Source organism: Myotis nattereri (assembly GCF_964212035.1).
Source record: "Myotis nattereri genome assembly, chromosome: 6".
NCBI classification, from domain to species: Eukaryota; Metazoa; Chordata; class Mammalia; order Chiroptera; family Vespertilionidae; genus Myotis; species Myotis nattereri.
The window spans coordinates 14,138,670-14,164,089 of NC_138081.1; the positions used below are offsets into that span (position 1 = coordinate 14,138,670).

The 25,420-nt window shown below is 60.4% G+C and overlaps 1 protein-coding gene across 4 annotated transcripts in view; it reads right to left on the minus strand.

The window, feature by feature from the left end:
• Window positions 1-1,174: 1,174 nt before the first annotated feature.
• TFEB (transcription factor EB) overlaps window positions 1,175-25,420 on the minus strand; it is a 46,392-nt gene continuing 22,146 nt past the window's right edge. For 2 of the 4 annotated variants that reach the window (XM_081094112.1, XM_081094113.1), the window contains exons 2-9: window positions 7,175-7,400; window positions 6,849-7,103; window positions 6,410-6,487; window positions 4,662-4,782; window positions 4,457-4,513; window positions 3,971-4,046; window positions 3,245-3,392; window positions 1,175-2,294 (exon numbers count right to left, since the gene is read on the minus strand). In XM_081094112.1, coding sequence (XP_080950238.1) covers window positions 1,806-2,294; window positions 3,245-3,392; window positions 3,971-4,046; window positions 4,457-4,513; window positions 4,662-4,782; window positions 6,410-6,487; window positions 6,849-7,103; window positions 7,175-7,378 — 1,428 coding nt within the window. In that variant the 5' untranslated portion in view covers window positions 7,379-7,400 and the 3' untranslated portion in view covers window positions 1,175-1,805. Of the gene's footprint in view, window positions 2,295-3,244; window positions 3,393-3,970; window positions 4,047-4,456; window positions 4,514-4,661; window positions 4,783-6,409; window positions 6,488-6,848; window positions 7,104-7,174; window positions 7,401-13,803; window positions 13,910-25,420 lie in introns of those variants that run through there. The other 2 variants (XM_081094114.1, XM_081094115.1) reach the window with 2 other exon arrangements.

Here is a 25,420-nt window from a genome sequence, read left to right on the forward strand (position 1 = left end):
CAGGAAGGACTGGGGGTGCTCCCCGCGCCTGGGCAGGTCCCCGGCAGTGGGGTGGGGCCTGGAACTGGAAGGAGGTGCCAGTTCCCCAGGCTGGCTCTAACTCCACAGGTCATCCTCCGCTCCCTCTGACCTTGAGATGAATCCTGCAGCCAGTGCCATCAGCGCCGGCCCTCCCCCGCCCTCCCCGCCCCCTCCCCCGCCCTCCCCGCACGCTCTGATCGCTCAGCGTGGATTTGGTCTCCTGCTCTGCACAGAGGACGCTGCCCTCCATTTCATCCTGGGATTTTCTTACTTTTTTAATTAGGCCCCTTCAGCCTCTCCGGGGGCCCGTGAGGGGAAATCCATTTTGATCTCTACGTGAAGACACAGGGCAGTGGAGGGAGAACTCGGCAAAGCCCCCAAAGACCCTCGCTCCCTCCCGACACCTGGGGTTCAAGCTGCCACTCCACCCCTGGCAGCGCCAAACCCACTTCCCCATCCTGGGCGAGGTCATACCCCCAGGCCCTGGGAGCAGAGGCCCTGGGAGTTACCTGGGGTGGGACTGACGCCAGAAGGAGGAACTATCTGGCCAGAGCCAGTAGCAGCCTGTCCTTGGCTCCACCCAGTGTCCTGAGTGCCGGGCTCCTTCCAAACCAGTTCACGTAGGTCCTGGTTCCCCAAACCCGGAGGACACCGCCCTCCTCACCAGGGAGCCGGTGCTGCTAGAGACAGTGTCAGCGAGCAGAGGGGCTGGCCCGCCTGCTCTCCAGCCAGGCCGAGCCCGTCAGGGAGGGGAAGAATCCGAGAGGCCGCCACCACGAGTGGGGGTGGGAACCAGGAGACACGCACCCCCTACCCCGGTTAGGCGGAGCCTGGGCCAAGGGTGTCCAAACAGCTGCTAAGAACAGTGGACTCAACCTAGTCCCCCACGCCCCCCTGCCAAGCGGCTCTGGTGAGGCTGGCGTGGCTGCAGCGCCATCTCGTGGCCGAGAGGAGGGACTCCCGTCAGCACCAGGCCGGGGGAAGGCGAGCCTTCCCTGGGCAGGGCTGGGGAGCCGGGGGACCAGGGGGCAGGCTTGTTCCCTCCTCTTTGTATCCCCCTGCCCTCACCCGCCCCGGGTGCCCAGAAAGGAGCCCCCTGGGTTGAATCCTCCCGTTCTCCTCAGGCCCAGACCCACTCCAATGAGACAGGACAAGCGGTTACAAAGCACAGTGTTTACTAAAGGCACAAAGTGGGGAGACTGAGGGGAGCTGCTCTTCCAGCAGAGACCCCACACTAGCCTGAACCCGGCACCCTCTGCCGGCCACCCCCGCCCTCACACCGCCTGGCGGAGAGCTGTTAGCACCAAAGGGGGGCTGGGGGCACCCCACCTGTGTGAGGGGGGCGGCCAGGCTGGAGGATGGGCTTGTTGCCATCTGAGTCCCAGAAAAGCAGGCTGGGGCTCCCCCTGGACCTGTCACTGCTTCAGAGAAGGAACTTGCTGAACCCCCTGCTCCAATGAGTCCTTCACTGGTGGGGTGGGAGCTCAGGCTCAGAAGACAGGACCCTCCAGGGCCTCCTCTCGCCTCCAGCACACCCCCTGGGGCCAGGTTCACGACCTCCTCCTGCCCAGCCCATCAGAGGGCTGCCCCCCCACCCCCCGGGAGTACTGAGCCGGTGGGGGCTTCTCCCGACCCCACAGGCTGCCAAGCGGGCACTAAGTCCAAACAAGGGGCCGAAGGGAGGAGTGAGGCAGGGCAGGTGGCTACTTCACACACAAGTGCAGCCTGAAGGGGGGAGGGAGGCGGCCCTGCCCTCGCAGCCCCCAGGCCTGCCCGTCCCAGGGTCACAGCACATCGCCCTCTTCCATGCTGAAGCTGCTCCTGCGGCTGCTGGCCTTGGAGGCCTCGGGGGACATGGTGGAGAAGAGGGGGTCGGAGGCCAGCGGCAGCAGGGAGTTGTCCAGGAGCATGAGGTCCAGGTCCTTCTTGGACAGGTTGGGGAACAGGGAGCCGGGCTCTTGCCCCATCGGTTCAGGGTAGCCGGGGGGCCCTTCGTCGCCCCCACCCCCGAAGCTCAGGCTGTGGCTTAAGTCCAGATGGTGGAATGGGGACGGTGGCTGGGGTGGCTGGGCCTGCGGGGGCAGCGGGGCCTGGGGCGGCAGAGCCGGCAGTGACTCCGGGTCGGGGAGCTCGGCCCCCAACAGCAGGGCCTCCCCCGGGCCCTCCTCGCTGGGCAGCTCCTGCTTTACCACCTGCTGGGCCAGCTCGGCCATGTTCATGCCGGACGGGGAGGTGGTGGGGAGGCCGTGCACTCGAGCCTGCATCTCCAGCTCCTGTGTTGTGGGCAGACAGAGGGCTAAGGGCACACACCCATGGGCACCAGCTGCCCCAACCCCTGCCCCAGCCCTTGCCCTTCCCCCGTGGCCCCCAAGACCACATGGTATCTCAGCACAGGGCAGCTCTAGTCTAGAGTCTAGACCTGGGCTTTTTCAAACTCTAAGTCACAACTCATTAGTGGGTTCTGAAACCACTTAGTGAGTCTTGACCAGCTCTCCCTCTATTTCCCTTAATTGAAATAGACTTGCCTAGACTAGACTAGAAATTACCAGAATGCATTGCATCTATTAAGGAGAGGGCTCTTTGATGACACTTTGATCTTTCACTTTGAGTGTGGCTATGTGCGCTGTATTGTCATGCAAATTAGTTATCTACTGTGAGAAATAGAAAAAAATATAGAAACAGTAAAGTTTAAAAGCTTCAGTCCGATCGCCCTTTATATAGATGACCAGCCTCAGGCCCAAAGAGGACAGAGGCCCTCTAGCCAGGCCTAGACTAGACCCCCTGGCTCCGGGCGACTCCCAAGCCTTGCTTCCTTCGTTGGTCTCGATGGCGATCCTTAGCACTAACACCAAATGGTTTCAACTCTCTGCCTTCCACACATGGTGGGTTTGCTCTTTCCTGCCCCCTTGAGGTTAGGTGTGGACATGCACTTGTATTCATCAATTAACTGTAAGCAGAAGTGTGACAAGTGCCACCTGAAGAGTAACTATGGCTTAAAGAGCCAGCTCTAGATGTACCTGTCCATGGACCTGGGTCCCAGAATGAAGGTCTCAGAACAGGACCTCCAGCTGATATTTGCTGCTTAAAGTTGCTGGGAATGTTTGTTACCAAACCATAACATCCTGACTAATACATCTTCAGTAAACACTGCCCCTGAGGTCAAGAACCAGGCCAGGGGTCAGGAGTCAGAGCTTCCCAAGAGGTCCAAGTGCAGGGGCCAGACCTGGATTCGCAGCCAGAGCTGCTTATTGGTCATCTCTAGGCGCCGAGAGTGGTTCTCAAGCTCCCGGGACTTCTGCAGGTCCTTCTGCATCCTCCGGATGTAATCAACAGAGGCCTTGAGGATGGTGCCCTTGTTCCAGCGCACGTCCCTGCAGGGCAGAACCAGAGGTGTGTGCTCAGGGCGGCCAAGGATTTGCCATGCACTCCGCAGGTGGAACGGAAACCCTGCTTTGGTTTCAGAAGCTGATGCCACCTGTCCCAGCTTTCCAGGAACCCCAGACCCAGCCCACCCCTACCTGTGGCTGAGGCTGATCTCCCTACAAAGGAGCGGGCTCCCAGGGACTTCATTACCACACCCACCTCCCTAATCCCATAGAACCCAGCGATTCAGAACAGCCTCCTTCCCCAGGCCTTCCATTTCTGCCACCCAAACCCATACCCATCCTTGACCCTCGTGCTCCTACCCCAAGCCCCCTCCACACCAATCCAATGTCCGCAACAAACTTTCCCCTATGGTTCCTCCTCCAGGAAGCCCTCCTGGCCCAGCCTCACTCCAGAACATCTGCTCATCTGCCTGGAGTTTCCAGGGAAGGAGGGACCTTTTCCCAAATAGCTGATAAGCTCTTAGAAGGCAGCAATCAAGGGATCCTCTTCCCGCCCTTCCCCCTGGCAACCAGCATGGGGCTGTTTGTCCCAGCCCCTGCCCTTCCCCCAGAAACCCGCTCACAGGTCGTTGGCCTTGGGGATCAGCATTCCCAACTCCTTGATGCGGTCGTTAATGTTGAACCTCCGTCTCCTTTCAACTAAAGGTAACACATGCAGGAGGGAGCCATTAGAGGCATGAGCCCCACCTGGGGAGAAGGGCCCAGCCCGAGGGAGGGTGCCTTAGCTTCTGGGAAGTAATGGGCGTCCCAAGGAGAGGGATCTCTACGGGATGGGGGGATGGGCGCAGCCAGGCACCATCAAGGGGCTCTGCGAGGGGGGCTGCCAGCAGGACCCCCCACTGCCCAGGAGTCCCCAGGTTCCACGCCCAAAAGAAAACAACCTGATAAACTCATTCCCTCGGAGGTGCTGGGATTTCAGGAATATCTCTCCCCGGGGGGAGCCCCTCTCCGGCCCCTTCCAGAGCCAGGCAGTTTCAGTTGGCCCAGTCCCACCAAAGGCCTTGGGGCGGAGAGGGCGGCAGGGGAGGGGGCTGGTGGGGAAGACTCACTTAGGTTGTGATTGTCCTTCTTCTGCCGCTCCTTGGCCAGGGCCCGGCTCTCAGCATCTGGAGGCCAGGAGAGAAGCAGGGAGGAGCTGGGGGGGAGGGAGGGAGGGAGGGTGGGAGCCAGGACACGGGGAGCCAGGGAGGAGATGGGAGCGAGGGAGGGAGGGAGAGGTGGGAGCCAGGACACAGGGAGGCGGGGAGGAGGTACCTGTAAGCTCACGCTTCTGGGTCAGGTCGGCTGGGCAGGAGCTGCTGGTGACACCCACCAGGGAGGCTGTGACCTGAGGGTCACCACTGTACACATTCAGGTGGCTGCTGGACAGCGGCAGCTGTGGGGTGAGGTGGAGAGGGGGGCCCAGTGAGCAGCCCCCTCTCCATGAGGGGTCCTCACTAGGGCCCATCGCTCCAGGCCAGTTTCAGCTCTAAGGGGCCTGCTGCCGGCACCAGCGGGGTCGGAAGTCACTCGGGGCCCCCAGCCGGCAATTCCACCTGGGAGTCTGCAGAGTCCAGGGCTGACCAAGCCACAGGCCCCACGAGTTCCGCCTCCACGCGGAGCCTCGAGGAGGCAGTGAGCAGCCAGGTACAAGTCTGGGAGAGGCTCTGCCCCCCAGGCTTTAGGAGGTCCTGGGCGGGGCACCTAATCTACTCGGAAGTTTCCGGAAGGCGTCCAGAGGGCGTGGAACGGGAGTCCTGAGCAGAACTGAGGGGCGGTGGGGGCTGCCTGCCGGAGTGCGGTGACCCAGGGCCGGGCAGGAGGTGAGGCTGGATCCCGGCGCGCTGGGCTCAACTTGCAAAGACCTGGCATCTGGGGATGGGCAGCCAGTGGGGGTGTAAGCAAGTGCCTGGCAGGAGCAGACCTGGGCTCTGGAAAGACCCCCAGCTCCTGCCACAGAAACATACAGAGCACATCACAGGCCCAGAGCCCTCACGGGCACAGGCACCCACAGGGCACAGAGACCGCTACACGGACGGGCACGGGCCCTCTCTCCCTCCCTAGACCTCGTGCCCCTGCTGGCAGTCGGTTTCCGGCCCAGCTGGCCCTGGGCAGCTCCTGCTGAGCTACTGGGCAACGTCTTGTTGGCTGGGGATTGAGGAGGGACTCCTTGCATCCCCACTGTGAGATGGGGTGGCGGGGGGGGGGTGGCGCGGAGTTCCCACAGTGGCAGGGGCCGGGGACCAGGGCGGCAGGCTCAGGCCCGAGGGGCAGCAGTGAACAGCAGAGGTTCAGAACCCCTAGGAAGGGGCGGGGACGCCTGCACCTTCACCCGCTCGGTGCAAACACGCGTCACCTTTGTGCACAGCTAGCCCCCCGCTTCTTGCTGTGTCTGATCTTCCCACCATCCTGTGAGGAGAAGGCATCTTCCCTATTTTGCAGCTGAAAGCAAGGACTCAAAGAGTGAAGAGACTTCCCAAGGTCACAGCCAAAGCCAGAAGCCAGGCCTCTTGATTCCAAGCCTGGCTCCGTCCCACCTGCCGCCTCCCTCTGCCCAGGAGGCCCGGGGAGCGTGCTGGCTCTGGAGGAGGGGACAGAGCCGCCCATGTCACTCGCCCCATGGAGTGGGGCCCGGGCCTGTGCCCGCTGGGCCCTAGGCTTGGAGAGGAGGGGAGCCCCGGGACCCAAAGGAGCTCACCAGCTCTGGGCCTCCTTGTGGCCACTGCTGCCCCAGGAGGCTCCCTGCCCCCCTCTGCGGAGGGCCAGCCCCGTGCCTCCTGCCCCACCCACCAGGCGGCCTCCCCAATGGCCCAGGCGCTGGTCCCCGCGAAGCCCCATCGTGTGCGCAGGTGGATGCACGCCCCTCGGGACGCTAGTGTTCCCGGGCCGGCCCTCGTTACATGATGTGATGGAGGCGACCCCGGCTCTGGTTCTCTCCAGACTCAGAGCCAGGTAGGAATGCAGCCCCTCCCTCGGACACCGCCTCTCCCTCTGGCACCGCCACCCTCGCTGGCCGGCAGTACCGTGTTGGGCATCTGAGACTCAGGATTGATGAAGCCCAGGACGTCGTCCAGACACATAATGTTGTCGATGACGTCAAACTGAAAGAGAAAAGTCTGCTGGGGCGGGCCCACCAGGAGGCCAGGGCAGGGGCCGGCAGCCCTCCTGATGGGGGGGCGGGGAGCCCATGAGCTTCCAGGTCCCACAGCCCCAGGGCCCAGCCAGGCCTCCTCCCAAGGAGCCAAACTGCTCAGGGAGATTGACTGTGCAGGTTTCCTGTGAGTCTCCCAGCAGGCTGGGCGCCCTGAGGACAGGGCCGTGTCCCCTCAGACTGGGGCTCCCTGAGGACAGAGCCGTGTCCCCCTCAGACGGGGGCTCCCTGAGGACAGGGCCGTGTCCCCTCAGACTGGGCTCCCTGAGGGCAGTACCTTGGTGGCAGCCACGGGCCAGCTCCTCACTCACCTCCCTCTCAGGGTTGGAGCCGATGTGCAGCATGGCCATGGGGCTGTTGGGCGCACTGTTGCCCGCTGAGGAGGACACCACGTGGCCAGCCCGCACCCCCGGGGAGGCGGCTGGCAGGGGCTTCGGGGAGCCCTGGGCGGGGCTCATGTGGGCATTAAACTTGTTCCCGTAGGTCTCGGACAGGTACTCCCGCACCTTCTGGTCCCGGGACTGCTGCAGGTGGTAGGAGGTGGGGTTCTCCAGGTAGGACTGCACCTGGCGGGGGAGAAGGCGGCTCGAGTGTGTCCTGGGACGGGCCGGAGGGGACAGGCCGGAGCGAGCCCTACCTTCAGCACCTCCCCGGGCACAGGGGGTGGAGACTGGAAGTGGACGGGGGTGCTGATGGCCGGGGTGGGCGGCCCCCCCAGCTGCTGCTGCTGCTGCTGCTGCATGTAGTGCATGACGGCCTGCTGCTGCATGCGCTCCCGCTGCTCCTCCTGCTGCGCCTGCTCCCGCATGAGCTGCATGCGCAGCCCGATGCGCGACGCCATGGCGGCCACTGGCGCTGGCTTCCTGCGGACAGGGGACAGGGGACAGGTCGGTGAGGCGCGTGCCCGCTTCCGAGCACTGGGGCTTCGGGGAGGGGCCCAGACAAGAGGGATTGCACCCATTGTGCAGGAGACACCGAGGCCCAGAGCAGGGAAGGGATCTGCCCAGGGTCACAGCGGAGCCTGGAATGCGAGTGTCCTGGTCCTGGGGCAGGAGCGGATTCCTTCTGCTGCGCGCGCTGCAGGTGTCAGCCCCCAGCGCTGGCGTCACCTCCCTCCGCTCGCTCACACGTGGGTCCCATCAGCTCTGACCTCAGGTGCGTCCTCCTTTGCCCTCCACCTCTCTGCCACGTTATCTGGCTGCCTGGGGAGCCTCTTCCTTTTCTTGCCTCACTAGATTCTACTCAGAACTCAGTAATCAGAGGGATCCCGTTCAAACCTGTCAGATCCTGCCCCTCCCTCTGCTCAGAACTCGCCATGGCTCCCACTTCACTCAGTAAAAGCCCAAGTCCTCACCAGAGGACCCTCTGAGCCGTGCCTCCTGCTCTCCCCTCTCCACCGGCTCTAGCCACCCCTGACCCTCACAGACACCACCAGGTGCCTCCCACCTCAGGGCCTTTGCACTGGCTCTTCCCTCTGCCTGGACGCCCTTCCACCAGATGCCGGGTGGCTCCGGCCGTCATCCTCAGTCCCTTCATCTTCAGGAGATAAATATCACCTTACAGAGACTTTCCATGACCTCCTCCTCTAAAATTGCAAAGTCCCCACCTCCTTTATGTTTTTCCATATCACCTATCGCCATCTTAAATATCATGCATTTTTGCTTAGTTCTTCCATTACCTGTCTATCTCTTACCAGGAATGCAAGCTGCCCTGAGGGCAGGCATTTTGCCTGTCTTGTTCCCTGTTGGTCCTTTGGCTTGGAGCCCAGGGCCTGTGACGGGGGACACTATCGCTCTATCGCTGCGCTGCGTGCGGGGAGCATTGGCTATTTATAAACCGGCACTGGCCACGCAGCAGCGAGCCGACAGCAGCCCCTGAGCTCCTGGAGGCCACAGCCCAGCAGGAGAAAGGCCGGTCCGGAGGCCATGACAGCCTTGGGCAGGGAGGGCCGCTTGAGGCACCAGTCCTGCTGGGTTCCCAGTGGGCTGCTCACCACCCGGCCCCGCACGGCAGCCTGAGCTCTGATGGGATCAGTAGGACAGGGGGCTAAGGCCTCCAGGCTAGTCCGGGAGGAGGGAGGCAGGACAGAATGAATCCTGCAGCAGGGCCCACTCTGTCCCTGGCCCACTAAGTGGCCCCGGTTACATCCCTGTCCTCTATGAACCTCCACCTCCCTGTGCACAGCATCGCCATCTTACATATTAGAGAGGGTTGGCCTGGGTGATGTCTAAGGTCCTCCCAAGCTGGGATGGGCTGAGACTCCCTGAAAGGTGCAGGGCCCCTGCAGGTGCCCAGACTTAACACAGGTCCCGGCAGGGGCTGGCGGGTCCCATCCCAGGATAGTGCAAGAGGCGGCACGACTTCGTGGTTGAGCACCCAGCTCTGCCGCTTCTTGGCTGTGTGACCTTAGGCAAGTCACTTAACCTCTCTGAGCCTGTTTCCTCATCTGTAGACAGTTTCTACTTTGGAAGGTTGGTGAGAGTGTTAAATCACAATGATGCGCTTGAGCAGTGCATGGCACTTGGAGGCTGAGTGGGTAATGGGTGGGCAGCTGGCAGGGTCAGCTGCCTTGCAGACCGGCGGCCAGAGCTGCACCAAGGCCTCTGCGGGCGGCAAAGGAAAGCACACGGCTGACAGGTTCCCTCACATGCCAGGTGCCAGACACAAGCATGAACGGGAGGTACTGGCCAAGATTCCATGAAAGTCACCGGGCCCTGTGTAACAGCATCACATCTGTCCGAGCATGCACTGTGGGCTGGTGCTGTGCGGAGCACTCTGCCTCCAACCGCCCCACAAGGGAGTGTTTGGTTTCCTTCTCCTGTTACAGGCAAGGAAACTGAGGCACGGGGAGGTCAAGGGTCTTGCAGTGAGGACAGTGGCTGGGATCCAATCCCAGGCCGTGGGGAGGAGCTTGTCCCAGGTTGCACGTCTGGTTGGTGCAGGGCCAGGGATGGAGTCCAAGCCAGCTGACCCCCACCCAGTCCCCGTCCACTACCTCAGCTACTTCCCCACCAAGTGGAGCAGCACCATCGCCTCGAGGTCTGAGCGCTCCGCGGCCCTCCCTCACCACCGCCCTCCCTTCTCCGCCCTCCTAGCCCAGGAAGTAGTCAAGGGGCCGCCTCAGCCGCAGGGGCCTCTGCCCAGCTCTCAACCGGACAGTCCCAAGGAGAGAGGGGCAGACCCCCCCCTTCTGCCCCTTCTCTGTCCTGTAGCAGGGACACAGCTGCAGCCTCCACCCCTTTCCTGTGCCCTTACGGAGGGGGGCCTGTCTTTGACCCACTGGCCACCTCACACAGCAGTCCCACGGCTCTGACCCCAGCCCAGCCCGGCCTCCCGCCCCCCTGCAGCTGCCCCACACTCACAGCAGCGCTGGGAGCTCCTCTGCCTCAGGGACAATCTCACTTCAGTTGGCCTCCGGGGAGGGGACGGGGCCTGGCAGTGCCAGCCGGTGCGGGGAGACGGGGGCCGGGGGGAGAAGGAGCCCCTTGTTTCTCTGACAAAGGGCTGGGCTGGAGCTGGCTCTGCCCGAGGAGACCCGCCGGCCCTGCAGCCGCGCTGGCTGCCCAGCCTCGGTCTGCTTGTGTGTCAAGTGGACGCAGGACTCCCGGCGCCACCACCCTCCGGGACAAGATCTCAGAGATTGTGAACCATGCGGGCCTGAGCACCGAAGGCTGTGGGAGGCCCAGCCTGTGCCCCGTCCTCGACCGGGTGGCTCAGCGGCCCACTGTCAAAGCTGTCACCCCTCACAGAGCTGCTCTTCCCACGAAGTCCCAGTCTCCTCCCTGGGCCCCTGGGCCCCTGGGCTGGGTGTGGGGTGGAGGGAGGGGCTTGAGGGGATCCGAGGGTGGATGAGGTGGTCCAGGGGAGACCCTGGGCCTGCAAACCTGACCCCCGAGGACACCTGCTCGCTCTCAAATCTGAGGGGCCGTTCGCAGCCTCCCCAGTGCCTGGTCTTGGCAGGAAGAACTGAGAGGAGAGACACAGGGGAGCCAAAATGTCCCGGCGTGGTGAGCACACGACACAGCACACACATGATGGGTTACAGAACTTACCCCTGAAACCTACATAATGTTACTAACCAACGTCACCCAACACAGTAAATACAAAGCAAAGTGCTCCCTGACCCCTCCCAGCATCGGGCCTCCAGACTCCCCAGGCCTGGGAAGGGTCCGCCGCGCATGTCCCCAGCAACCCGGAGCCTGGAGTGCCCACCGCTTCCTGCCCCACCCCCACGTAACCCTCCTCCTGAGGGGAGCAGGGGTCTGACGCCCCAGGGAGTTCCCGCTCCTGCCCAGTTGCATGGAAAACGCAGCAGGGACTAAAGTTTCAGCCGAGAGAATGAGAGCACCCCCATCCGCGCCCTCGGAACCCACAGGCCACTTCCCGCCAGGTGTACCCAGAATCTCCCACCGGCCCTCCCTCCGCCCTGAGCTGACTGGCGCTGGCTTAGTGATGACCAGCACGAGCTGCAGTCCAACAGGATCGGCCGGAGCCCGCGCTGCCCAGACTGGCTGGGGGACGCTGGGAAAGCCACTTAGCCGCTCTGGGCCTTGGCTTCCTCCCTGTGAGATGGAGCCCAGCTCCCCATGGATTGTTGGGAGGAGTCAAGGAGACTGAGGGTGCAGCACTGTCAGCCGAGACTTCGGGCCCTGTTGCGCGTTCCCTGGGGCTGCGGAGGGGCCGGGGTTCTCCGGGACAGGCCTTCGGGCACCCAGTTCCCACTGCAGTTTCCACTGGGTGCTCCCTCCTGGGCTCCTCTGCTCAGGCCAGGGCCGGCTTCCCACCAGCGTGCTAGTGCGCGCGGGCCTCCCTCGGCAGCCGCCTGACCTCTATCTGAGCGGCTGAGCGGCCCTTTCGTGAGGGAAGGTGTGGGCAGAGGACAAGGAAAGAGGGAGAAATCACCCCCCCCCCCCACCATGGGACAGACAAGGAGAAAGAGGACCTCAGAACAGAAAAGTCTCAGCATAGAAAAAAGACCCAGCACTGAGGGAAAAGCAACTGCAGGATGAAACGCACAGCCTGGGCACGCGGGCAGGAAACGGGCGAGTGTGCAGAATAGCTTAGAGGGATCGGAATGCTTCTTGAATGCTCGCCCTGGACCAGGGCTGGCCATCTGCTTTCCAAACATTCACTGGTCTCTTCTTCACAGCAGCTCTGTGAGGTGGCTCCCACGGCCCCCACTGTTCAGGGAGACACTGAGGCACAGAGAGGGAAAGTAACTTGCCGGAGGTTTCACAGCTGACAAGCAGCAGAATAGAAACTGGATGCAGGCAGCCTGGTTCACAGCCCCCACTCTATCTGCTGTTCTGAGCTCCCCCAACACCCCAACTGTTCAGAGTGGTCCCCGCTGGGAAGGGGAGTGGGGGGTGGGGAGCGGTAAAGAGGGGTTTTTATAGTTTCTTATTCCACTTTTGAATCACTTACTGTGATATGTGCTACTAGTGTGATTCTTTTAAAACAAGAGAAAAGGAAGTTTGTGAGGGGCCCAATCATGTCCAAAGATGGGGTCCCCCACGTCTACCTAGAGTCTGACCCAAGCCCCCGCCCTGCTCAGTGCCATGGTTGTTAGGCCAGCCAAGGGCCCTGGGTGAGGACACTGACTGGCCACCAGAGGCCCGGGCCAAGGTCAGAAGGCCATGCCAGTTGGAGTTCTAGGGCCAGGACCCAGGGCCCATCGCAGTTCCCACTCCGGCCCCAGACAAGAGCCTTCAGAGACAGCACCGTCTGCAAGCCCCTAGCACTGCTCTCGCTGTGGCAGACCCTTCCATGGCCGGACGGGAACCGCCCTGGGGCCTTTCTGCCTTCCCGGTGGTCCTGTAGAAACTGGAGCAGGAAGCAGAAAATGCACCTGCGCCCCTTGCCAGCAGCTCCGCGTCTAAGCGACAGCCGACAGAAAAGCATCCATGAGCCCTGCCGAGGACCTGCCCTGGGCCGTCACAGCCGCGCTGTGGAGAGCAGCCCATCCTGGAAAACACCCAGGTGCCCATCGACAGGAAAATGGGCAAGAAGTGGTCCGTCCAAACTGGGTGCTGCTCACAAGCAGCGTAAGCCCACTGCCGCTGCGCACAGCCAGTGACTCGCAGGCGTGATGTTGACCGAAAGGAGCCAGACACAGAAAGGCATACAGCGTGCCCAGCGCTTCGACATGAGCTTCTGTGTTAGAAGTCAGGGTCCTGGCTCCCAGGGTGGGGAGAGACGGGGACGTGGCTCCGGACGGCTTGGGCAGGCGGGGCGAGGAATGCTCTGTAACCTGATGTGGGCGTTGGGGACACGGGAGTGTCAAGTTTATGAAAATGATCCCGCTGCTCACAATTTGTTTACCTTCTGTGTGTTATACTTTTATTTTTAAAAATGACATAAGAACGAGGGCAGATCTTGAATAATTTAAAAGGAGAGTTGCACAAATTGCCCTCCCACCCAAGTGTGGCTACGACTTTAAAATTCCTTGGGTGCCAGGCAGCTCAACACAACTGCCCAAGTGCAGCTGGTACACCCTCTTTGGAAAAGCAATTTGGCAATATTTCCCAAAGCCTTAAGGAAGTAATCCTAAGTGCAGGAAAGGCTTTCTGCATAAAGATGCCCACCACAGAATACACAGAAAAATAAAAACAATGTCAGTGTGCAGCAACAGGTTGCTTAGCTAGAGTACGGTGCTTCCCTCCTGATGGGATATTATGTTTACAACTAGAGGCCCGGTGCATGAAATTCATGGACGGGGAGTGGTGTCCCTCAGCCCGGCCTGCACCCTCTCCAATCTGGGATCCCTTGGGGGTTGTCAGACTGCTGGTTTCAGGCCTAAACCGCAGTCGGACATCCCTCTCACAATCCGGGACCGCTGGCTCCTAACCACTCGCCTGCCTGCCTGCCTGATCTCCCCTAACCACCTCTGTGGGCCTGATCACCACCTAACCGTTCCCCTGCCGGCCTGATGGCCCCCAACTGCCCTCCCCTGCTGGCCTGATCGCCCCCACTGAATTCCCCTGCTGGCCTGATTGCCTCTAACTGCCTCTGCCTCAGCCCCTACCACCGTGGCTTTGTCCAGAAGGAAGTCAGACGTTCGGGAAATGGCCAGTCACCCATTCAAATTAGCATATTACCCTTTTATTAGTATAGATAAGCAACATGGGGATACATCTAGTGACAAAATGTAGGATGCAAATTGTAAATAAAATCTGATCATCAGCCCTGGCCAGTGTGCGCAATGGTTAGAGCGTCAGCCCGTGCATGGAAGGGTCTCGGGTTCGATTCCCAGTCAAGGGCACATACCTGTTTTGCAGGTTCAATCCCTGGCCCCAACTAGGGTGTGTGCGGGAGGCAGCCAATCAATGTGTCTCTCGAATCGATGCTCTCTTTTTCTCTCCCCCTCCTGCTCTCCCTTCCACTCTCTCTGAAAAGCAATGGAAAAAAATATCCTTGGGTGAGGATTAACAAAAATAAATGTAAAAAAATCTGATCATCACCATGTACAAATATGTACAGAAAAACCTCTTGGGGGAAATATATAAAATATTACTGTCTTCTTTGGAAGTTGTAATTGTGTGGGGTTTTTTTTTTCCTTTTTAACTTTTGGAATATTCTTTTTCTATAATGAACATGTATATCTTTTTAATTGGGAACAACATTGTATACTAATAGCTAATGCTGATGGAGTACTTACTATGTGCAGGTGTTGTTCAAGTCACCTTAATTATCACAATTATTTCCTGATGTGGGTAGCGGTGCTGCCCCCTCCCCCTTTCAGATGAGAAAACAGGCTCAGAGCAGCTGGCAGTTGCCAAAGGTCACAGAGCTAGTGAGCGGCAAGGCTGGACCCTGGCCGTCTGGCTCCACCACCTAAGCCCGCAGGCTTAGAGTTTGGCCTTGGACCTGCACTTGGGGTGAGGATGCCACATTTTATTTAGGGTTCCCACGGAAGAATCTCCCCCAACAATCAAAGAGTTTCGGCTGATCTCTGATCTCTTTCATCCAGCCCAGGGGCCAGAGGGTGCCTGGGACGATGAAACGGCCTGGAATCCCCCAACACCAGCACAAAAACTCTACCCTCCCTCAAAGGGCAGAGAAAATTTCCTGTATTCTCAGAAAAACACATGTCTGGCGGCTGAAACAACACAGTGCGCGAGCCCAGAGGCCAGGGCGCCTGTTTAAGCCATTTATTGCGTTCTGTGCCTCCGGTCAGAAGCTGTCTTCTGACCCGGTCTGCTCCAAACTACCAGTTGCACGGGAACGGCGCCATGTGGCGGAGGGAAATCAAACCGACCACTAAAGGAAGGCCTTCCGCACAGGTGCCAGGCTCCCGGAGGCAGGGGAAGGGACCCCGTGACCTCCTGGGGAAGCCGTCAGCCCTGGGAAGGGAAGAGAGAGAAAGATTCCAGGACTGGGGTTTGTCTTGTTTTCTCTGCGCCCGCCCTGGCAGAGGAGGCCGCAAAGGAAAGCCCGACAAACCAGGAAACGGAACAAGATGTCCACATAATCCCCACACCTTAGGACAAGGCCATTCCAAATTACCAAGGTGGTCACGGTCCCCGCAGGGCCTGGGGGCATCCGTTGGGTTGGAACCCAAGAGAGCTAGGGATGGGGAAGCGCCATAAGATTCCCAGGAGCCAGCAGCCTGCCCACAGGAGGCCATGGGAACTTGCCAAGTCCTTGAACCTGACTCAGTGTCTGAGCCTGGCCTCAGTCTCCCATCAGGCAAGTGGGGCTTCCCCGCCGGGGCCACCTTCCACAGAGCAGCTGTGCCCTAAGCTGGGATGCCTCTGCAAGGGGAGAGCGTGGGCAGAGGGAGCTATCACTATTCCATCACTGTTCACTGTCGCTTTGCCCATGCCCACCGGGGCACCTCTGGGCGAGTCTTCTCTGTTTCTCGAGTTTTTTGAGTAAAAGGTTCCATCCATTCTCTCTCTCTCTCTCTCTCTCTCTCTCTCTCTCTCTCTCTCTCTTTCTCTCTCTCTCTCTCTCTCTCTCTCTCTCTCTTTCTCACACACACACACACACACACCATCAAGACCCCTGGCTGGGGCAGAGCAGTCCAGCAGTAAGCCCAGCTCTGTCCCTCCTGAGAGGACAGGGCAGGATGGCCTGGATCAGCTTTTCCGCTCCTGGGCACCCTCTTCGCTTCCTCTCCAAATGCCTGGGTTTTAAAAGGTGTTTTGTTTTCGTTCCCCCCACAGCTTGTGGATCACATAGTCCACGGCAATGCCACGGGAGAGGCAGTGGACGCTGAATGATGCCCACCTTTGGGCTCGGAAGAGACAGGGGGCAGGGCAAGCAGCCCAGAGCCCACTCACCGGACATGCTCACCAGGGCGGTTGTTACTATGTTACCAGGCCCAGGGCTGCGCTACACGTCACGAAAGGCTCCCGCCAACTCTGAAAGGAGCGAAGGGAAGTCACAGTGGCCCCGGGAAGTGTGCTTTGTTTGACTGGAAGGTATTTGCACCAGGAACAGAAGTGAGGTCAGGGGTGCATGCTTGTAACATTTTGCTTTAACATCTAGCCTTTTTCCTTTTTATTGAGGTGTCATTTTCCCCAGCAAAATGCACAGGTTCTAAGGGCACAGCTCGATGGCTTCTCACCGATGTGCACCCATGAGTGTCGCCGCCCAGACCAAGGGGAAGCACGTTTCCATCCTCTGGAAAGCTCCCTCCAGGTCCCTCTCCCAGAGGGCCCTCGCTCTGACTCCACCGCACGGCTGTCACCTGACCTTGGACACACTAAAGGCTGTGGTGCAGGATGTGGTCCCCGCAACATAATCACCCGCCAAGTGGGAACACTCTTGGTGCAGGCTGAGCACCCCGTCTTGTGGTGAGTGAGACTGGGGGGCAAACATTGAATTACAGGAGGAAACTAGGTCTCCAAAAGGGTGAGGCCGAGCAAGACTCGAACCCAGGACGCACTCCACTCCACCGTGCAGGCGCCTGGAGGTGGGGAAGAGGGGAAGGAGAGGGGAGGTGGGGAAGCCACAGGAGCTCCCAGCCGGCTCAGTGACCCAGTGCCCACAGCTCAATTCCACAGGAAAGGGTAGGAGCTGGCGTCTCCTGACTGGTGGGCCTGTTGGCCCAGGGCAAGGCAGGGCAATTATGCAGCAAAGGGGGCTGCTTGAAAGGCAATCCCAGACCCGAGAGGAGCCCGTCCTGTCCCATCGGGTCTAGCTGGACCTGGGCATGAGGCCAGCCCAGGAGGACAGTGGGGACAAGGAGAGGTACTGAGAGCAGCGTGCAGAGGGAGAGGTCCGGGGGGTCCACCCTTGGGATGTGCATAGATATAGCTCACGCAGCCTCTCTCCTTCTCTCTCTCTCTCTCTCTCTCTCTCTCTCACACACACACACACACACACACACACACACACACACACTAGGCCCTCACCCTGCCCCAGTGGGCGGCTGCCCTTCTCCTGGGTTGAAGTGGGCAAGGGGACTGAGAGGCCTCTTTCCCTCGCTCCCACACGCCCTCCTGGACACCCGGAGCACTTGAGCGTCCTGCCTGCGTCCACGCTGCTCTTCCCTGGTTGTTTCCTGGCCACCTACCAGTCTCCCAGCTACAGGAGGCTTCCGGAGCAACCAGCTTCCTTCCTCCTGAACCCACCCCCTCAGGCTCCCCAGAATGAGACCCAGGGCCCCCAGAGGCTGCTTGTCCAATGACCCAACACCTGCCCAGTTATCACCCATTCTCTCCGCAGCAAACTCCCAGTCCCAGCAGGCACTGGGCTACTCCATAGGACCTACTGCCGGGTCTCATTTGTCCTCCACAAGCCCCTCACAGGACAAATGGCACCGCTAGCCGGTGAGAAAACCGACTCAAAAAGTGACCTCCCAAGGTCACACTGGAAGCGCACAGCAAAGTGGGGGTGCAAGCCCAGGTCTCTCTCAGGTGTGTGGCCAGCACAGGTGAGGAGGCCAGGGCCCACGGGAAGACCCAGGGACATGGATTACTGCGGCAGCCTGAGAGACCCAGCCCTTGCTTCTCCAGCTGCCAGCTGCTCCGCAGGGAGGGCTGGTTGGCTCCTGCAGGTGCCAGGGGCACAGAGGACATGCAGCCACACCTGGAGTGGCTTCTGGCTCCCACATGAGGGCTCACTGCAAACCCAGCCCGCCCTGCCTCAGGCCCCGCCCACACTCCTCAGGCCCCGCCCACACAGCCTCAGGCCCCGCCCACACAGCTTCAGGGCCTGCCCCTGGCCCACTGGGGCTCCTCATCTCCTCCATCACCTGCATCCCGCCTCCCACAGCCTCTCCAGTCTCCCCTCGGCTTGGACACTGCAAATGAACTCCCTTTTTGGCACCCTTTCTAAGAGTGTAATCTGCCTCTGAGTGCTTTGAAAACAACCTGGTTATAACGGAAGAATCCAGGCTTTGCTAAATAAAAGAAGACACTAGAAGAGGGGAGGGGAAAGGAAGGCGGTAAACACCTGTGAGCAGGGACAATGGCATGAGGTTCACAGGAGGTGGCCTATTATCTCTTATCTCCCTGCATAAATCCACAGGTTCGCTGTGCACCAGGCAGAGGGAGCACCTGAAGCACAGAGAGGCCCGCGCTTGCCCAGGATCACACAGCTGGTAGGCAGTGGAACTGGCCCCTGGTCCGGGAGTCTGACACCCAGCCCTGCCTGCCCAGGCTCCTGAGTGCAGGGAGCACAGCATGTGCCGGAGCCAGGTGGGAGTCTGCCTGGAGAGGACCTGAGGAGGCAGAGAGGAGGCCTGACATCCGTTAGTGGAGTGGCCCTGGGCGAGGAAGGTGGGGCAGACGTGGGCCCACTCAGGCCTGGCCTCCTCCAGCACACTCTCCATTCAGTCCCTCCTTCCCCTCCAGCACCACCCACCCCACCCCAGGACCACCCAGGGCTGCCCCTGCGGTTCCTGGACAGCTGCGGTCCATCCCCTCACCACCCCCTTGGCTGCATCTGGTCCTGAGTCTGCCCTCAGGCAGACAGCGGGTTTAGCGGAAAGCGCTCTGGACACTGACAGCCCAGGGACAGGTACCTAACCTCTCAGAGCCTCAGTTTCCCCATCTGTAAAACAGATGCTCCTCCCTCCAGTAGGTGAGGGGATCGAAGGAGCTGAAGGGTGGTGCGTCCGGCACCTAGGAGGTGGTCCACCAGAGTCAGTGCCCTGGCTGTGTGAGCCGCGTGTGAGCCGTGTCACAGGGATGGAGCTTAGATGGGGGGTGGGGGGCCTTTTAAGACCTCACCACTCAAAGCGTGATCCTCGGGCATCACATCCTCTGGGGGCTGGTTAGAACTGCAGGCTCGGCCCGGCCCAGAATCCGCGCTTTACCACGGCTCCCTAGGAGACGCGTGGGCTGTTCGCCACTTTACTTGCAGCTTCTGGAGGCTTGGTCACCTGGTTCCCAGCAGGAGCGCCGGTGGCAGGTGGGAAGGGACGCGGTAGGTACAGGCTCCAGGTGCAGTGAGATGCTCTAGGGGTCAGCAGGGCCTTTCTGAGCCTCACAGTGAACCTGGGCATACAGCCCGACTCAGGCCCAGGAGCAAGGTGGGGGGACACAGGGCTCCGGGCCGGCTCCCTGCTGGGCACTCACTGGGTACGGAGGGCAGTGCAGGTCTGTGGGGAGGCAGCCTGGAAGCTGACATGGTTCTCAGTGGAAAGGCAACCCAGACAGGCCACCAGAGACACACCACGCACACAGCATCTCCTACACGCACACCAGCACACACATGAACACGTACCATCCCCCACACACCGCCTGGAGCCTTCCTGCCCCAAGAGCAGCCCCAGCAGAGAGCGGACGGCCTTGAGCACATTCTGTGCCCTCGGCAGCTGGCCTAGGAGACCACTCCTTTTCTTAAATATTTTTTTATTGATTTTAAGAGAAAGAGGAAGAGGAAGGGAGAGAGAAACATCTATGTGAGAGCAGAACATAGATCGGCTGCCTCCTACATGCCTCCCACTGGGGACAGAGCCAGCAACCCAGCATGTGCCCTGACTGGGAATCGAACCAGCAAGCGTTGGGTGTACAGGCCGATGGCACTCAACCGACCGAGCCACACCAGCCAGGGCTAGGAGACCGTTCTTTCCTCCACACGCTTCATCCCTCCCTCTCACCTCTCCAAGCCCCAAATCCATCTGAGCGATGAGAAACGCAAGCCCTGCTCACTTGAGGTTGACAAGGACCCGCAGGTTAACTGTCACCTGCAACATGCCTGCTGGCCTACCCCTCACACATGACACTGACACCCAGGTTGTTGGGGGGTAAAAAGCAGGCAGAGCTCTGGCCTCAGGGTCCCCCTGACAGGCAGCACGCACAGTGCAGGCGGTGCCCATCCTGCCCCCACACTCACAGAGCAGGGGCAGAGCCCCCTCTCCCGACCACATGGCCAGAGCAGGGCAGAGACCCCCCCCCCCCCACACAGATGGGTGACAGCTACACCCCGTCTTTAGTTCAGAAACACACCCCACTGACCTCGTTCACCACCGCAGGCTGGACTGCCAGGGGCCCCCAGGCTCATGCAGGTTCCAAAGAAACCCTAAAACGTGGGGCCGGCACACCAGCAGGCCTAGGATGCCCAAGAAGGAGCCATGGACAAGGGGGTCAGTTGGGGCTGCGGCAGGGTGTTGATGTCACGGGTTCTGGAAAGGCCCTTGGCCCCAAAATATCTCCCCCCCTGGGTCCGGAAATCCCTCCCAACCCTTTGAGAGTCACTGCCGGGAGAGGCTCCCACCTGAAGCTCTTGTCAGCTAACACCCCTGGGAGAGGCGGCCGACAGCTGGCCCAGAGTGGCAGTGGCCAAAGACGGCGGGGTGGGGCGGGCGGGCGCCAGGCGGGCAGTGCTCAACGCTGGTGACCATCACCTCACCAGGCTGCCCTGCCTGCGCACTCCCAGCGGGAGGGGGCACGGCCCTTCCCTCCTCCCAGAAGGCTGCTTCCCCAGGAGCCAGTTCTCTGGGCCAGGGAGGGGGGGTCCAGTAAGGAGAGGGGCCTTCAGCACCCCCACACACATTCCAGAGGAAATCAAGGCCTGTCCTTACTGTCCCCTGAGGAAGGCAAAGAGCTGGCCATCGGGAGGGGATGGGAGCCCTGAGAGAAGAGGGGGGGACAGGCGGGGGAATTAACCAGGTTCCAAAATAGCACAGTCGGTTCTGCCTCGCTTCACCCTGCGCAATGCCTGGCAGCTTCTGCTTTCGGTCTGACTCACACCCGGCAGGGGCACGACAGGGCGGCCAGCGCGGCAGAGGCTCTGGACCACCACCGACTTCTCCCTCCCTCCACGCACCTACGGCCGACTCCTGCCCTGCCGCCCAGGAGCTGGGCTTCAGGGAACAGCCACCAGGAGCACAGAACCCAGGAGCTCCCCTGCGGGGGTCCTATCCCAGCCCTACCCACCCAGGCTTCCCCAGGCATGGCAGCTGCCCCTGCCCAGGACTTGGGGCTGCCCCTGCCCTGCCCAGGTACACGCCGCTGGCCCCACCCCCTCTCCACGGGAAGTCGAAGGAGACCTGCTCTGAAGACCAACCTCTCCCCGCAGGAGGAATGACCCCACAGCTCCGGTCCCACCGGCCAGAGGAGTGAGTCTGCTCCACCAGCCCCCTCTCCCACCCCCACAGGGGACGAGAGAAACAGCACAGTCTTACTCTCAAAATGCACACAGCAGCCCATGCACCCTTTTGTTCTGTCCTTATACTCCATGGGGCAACACTACCCTTGGCCGGGCAGAGAGGAACTGACCTGGGCTGTGTGTGTTGGGTGGGGAGGAGCATCAGTAACGTTGCTCTCCCCTTTCATCGTCTCCCATCTCCAATCTCCTCCTCCCCAGCTTCCCCCCAGGGGCAGCTGCCTTGTACTCACTCCTCCCGGATCAAAGATGCTGGAGCCCTAACCTGAGACTCCAACCAACAGCCTCATCGTCAACTCCACCTCAAGGTCCCTGTCCTCCTCCAGCCCTCACATCCACACTCCTGCCCAACATAAGGACAGCCACCTTTCTGTCCAAGTGCAGGTACAGGGTGGCTGTGCGCCCTGCCAGCCCAGCCCTGTCCATGGGCTGGAGATGGACGGCACAGTCGGAAGGGGAGGCCATCGGAGGCAATGAGGTTGGCCAGCACAGGCAGACACACTACCAAACCGGGTGTGAAAGTGAAAACGTCCCGGGGAAAGGCTGTGGGTGGCGGCTGGGGAGAGGAGTCAAAGGGCCCAGGGTCTGGCCTGCCTGCCTGTGTGGCCCAGTGAGGAGTTTTCAGTGTGAATGCACCAGCGGATGAGGCACCTGCCCCGTCCCTGGTGCCGGCCCTTCCCCATCCCCACACCGAAGGCCTTAGTAACTCCACTTCCTGTTCTTAATTCTCCCCGAGCCCTCGCCCCAAAAGGCATGAGTCTGGGAGAGGGAGCAGTGAAGAGGGAGGAGGCCCCTCTCCAAGAAGCAGGTACCAGGCAGAGCCTTCTCCAGGGACAGAGAAGGGGCCCTTGAATAAGCTGCCCCCATTGCCCGTGAATTGCACCTTGTCCCACACAGAGACACAGAGAGAGCGCCAGGGGCTCAGCCCCGATGGGCTCCATGGAGCTGGTGGCCCCAGGAAAGGAAGAGGCAGGGGCAGTGAGAGGAAGGAAAAGCAAGTCCGGAAAACCACGGCAATCACAGTCACTAGCGCTGGGAGGAGGCTTGGCGGCTCTAGGCTATGCACTTCCCAGCATGTCTGCCCCAGTTCTAGGAGAGGATGCAGCGGAGACAGGCCCCTGGCCTGGGACGGGGCCTGGAAAGGGCCGCCGGTGTTGGCCCAGGGTAAGGACATTCACGCTGGGACCCTTTCCTCCATTGTGCATGCATGGAGGGATCCTGACAGCTTCCTCTTTGTCGCTGTGGCACCTGGCACATAGTAGGAGCTCCTTAAGAGTCTGTGAGCACAGTGACTGTGGTGACGGGCCCCAGTAGGAAGGGCCTGTCCAGGGCAGCTGGGGAGGGGGCGGCAGCTCCACAGGCACCGAGCGTGGGAGCTGTGGGGAAAGGGCTTGACAAGAGCCACATTCCAAGGGACCAGCCAGACCACCAGGCCTGGGTCCAGTGAGTGCGGCAGAGGCTGGCAGGGCCCCAGCCGCACCCTCTGAGGACAGCCAGCCAGCCCACCTGAGCCTTGCAGTGCCAGCACCTGCACCTGTGCCAGACCAATGGAGGCAGCACCCTGAGCCAAACAGCAAGGGGGGCAAGTGAATAAGCACCCTGTTCCCTCCCCCACCCACTGGGAGAACTCTAAGACTCGGTCCACAGAGGTCCCCAAGGAGACGGGGCCTCAGTGCCCGCAGCAGTCACCGCTCCTCACGCACATTTGATTGGCTTCCTTCCCTCCCCTGTCTCACTATCTACCCCACGGCCGGTGCTCCCGGGGGTCACCTCCCAAGCAAGCGGCCGGCACTCACACCCTGTCTAAACCACTGAGGCCCGAGGAGACGGCTCTGGTCCGATGGGCAGCTAGCTCCAACGCTTAGGAAGAAAGGCGAACAAGGGGCAGAGTAAGATGGGCTGCCATCCTGTGGAGAAGCAGGTGTAAGAGCCAGTCCCTGGAGGAGACTGGTGAGGCTGGTGCCGCGGCCAAGGGCGTACCTAGGAGCCTCCCGCCTGTGGGAGGTAAGACGGAGAAGAAACAAGGACGTGCCAGGGTCGCAAGTTATGTGATGAAGAAGCCTCCATGCCAGGGGTGGTGATGGCGACATTGGGTTAGAGGTGGCAATGCCAGTAAGACTAGAAGCCCAGCATTGCCTCCCACCCCAGGCTGCATCTAGAATAGAACCACAGAAGGCCAGCATTCCAGAACCTGAGCCTGCCGTTCATTCAGGTCCACGCTCAGAACTGGGCACTGGGGACACCAAGGGAGGCTGGACACTGGATTCCACACCAAGTGCATGTGCATGACCTTCCGCACCTTCACTTCACACGGTCCCAGGATCCTCCCAGTAATGTCACCTTGGAGAGCTTCTGCAAGGATTAAATGTAAACATCCAAAATAGGTGCTTAATAAATATTTAATGGCTACATGGATGAATGCATGGATATAATAGATCCGTGAGTGAATATAATGAGTGAGTGGATGGATGCATGCATGGATTAATGAATGGAGGCATGGATGGATGCATGGATGCATGGATAGATGGATGAACAGATGGGTGGATGGATGGAAGCATGCATGGATACTGGATAAATGCATGTATGGATAGATATTTGAAAGGAGACCAAAGAGAGCAGTAGTTGTCTGCACAGAGTCTGATTTCCATCTGGTTAAATATCCCTTTCTGCTAAATTTAATAACAAAATAATGAAGGCCCATCACTCTAATTTATCTGTTAGAGAAATCTATATCTCCATCCATCAGGTTGACAGATGCAAAGATCCCCCTAATGAGCCTTAGCGACATTATTGGGGAGGGTTGTTCCCTGAAGGGTTAGGGCTACGTCAGAACAGAAGGCATCCTCCTGGTCAGTCACCATCACACCCGTTCCCACCGTGTGGTTCCATCATGTCCGTATCCCTTTCCTCTCGAGTCCAACTCCACCCAACCCCCTCCCCAGGGAAGGTGGGTCAGGGACCAGGGAGAGGCAGGGGGCACTGGCCAGGATGGCTGTGCAGAGGAAGCCAAGAACAGAGTATGGCGTGTGGGCTGGGGTGAGCAGGGATCAGAGAGAAGAGACTGAAGAGCAGAGAAGGATTTATTGTCTCGGGAGAAGCAGAGAAAGAAAACAGCCCTGAGAGATCAAAGGAGCAGAAGTGGAATGGACTGAGCAGCAAACAAATGCCATTTTCTGCTCCATCTCCCCTCCCCGCTCCCCATCCCCCCCCCCCCCCCGCCCCACCTCATCCACCAGATAAAGTCCAAACTCCCTAGTCAGGCCTGCAAGGCATCCAGTCCCCCCCCCCCCCCCCCCCCCCCCCAGCTCCCTAAACAAGCCTGGAGCTCAGCCCGAGGGCCTCCTCACTCCCTCTCCCCAATACAACCTGGGGCTCCAGATGCTCCCCCTGCCTCATCCCCCTTCCACTGTCCAATCCCCACTCATCTCCGGAAGCCCCGAGACGTGCCCACTGCGGTGGCCTTGGACGAAGATGTGTTGACTGTGGAAGGAGTGGCATAAGTGGAGAAAGATGAGCCCAAGCAGAGGGGGAAGGAGGTGAGGCTCCAGGCCGGAGTGAGAGGGGGCCTGGCCCCTGTGTCCCCTTCCAGCTGTCCCCATGGCCCACCTGTCCCCATGGCCCAGCCCTGGCATTGCACAATCTGTGGTCACTGCAGAGCCCTGTCCATTCGCTAAGAGCTGAGGTGACACTGAAGGAGGGAACAGAGGAGATGGGCGGGTGGGCCAAGGGAAAGAGAGTGTTCATCTCTGCCCGGTCCAGCGGGTCGGAGTTCATGGCCTGGATAAGCTGAGCACAGAAAGTGAGAAACGGGGCAGGCCCCATAAGAGTTGTGTCGGGGTACCCTCTGCCATGGCCTGAGCGCGTGGGTGCGAGGCAGAGATGGACCCTCACAGCCTGGAGCTGGGCTGCAGGCTCCCCGGCCTCCGAGACCCCTTCAGGCTGGGAAACCTGTGGAGATGGGCAGCTCAGGACGGACTCTCACAATAGAAACAACCAGAGGCCTTGGCGCCCCTCCTGCAGGGAGGTCTCGGTTGGGGAAGGGGCCTTCCCTGCCAGCCTGTGGAGCACAGGAAAAGGGGGTGAGGGCCCAGGCCCTTACCCTGGCCACACCTCAGCTCTGCATCCCTGCGCCCTCCTAAAGAGCATGGGGGATGTACAGTGTGGATGGAGCAAGGAAACTGAGGCACAGAGCTGCCCTCCAGCTCCGAGACTTGCTTTGCCTGCCCAGCCATCAGCATCATCCTTGAAAATTACCCACCATGCGTCACGCAGCACATGGGGACATATACTTTCTAGAAAGTGGCCTGTCTCGGTCCCGAAG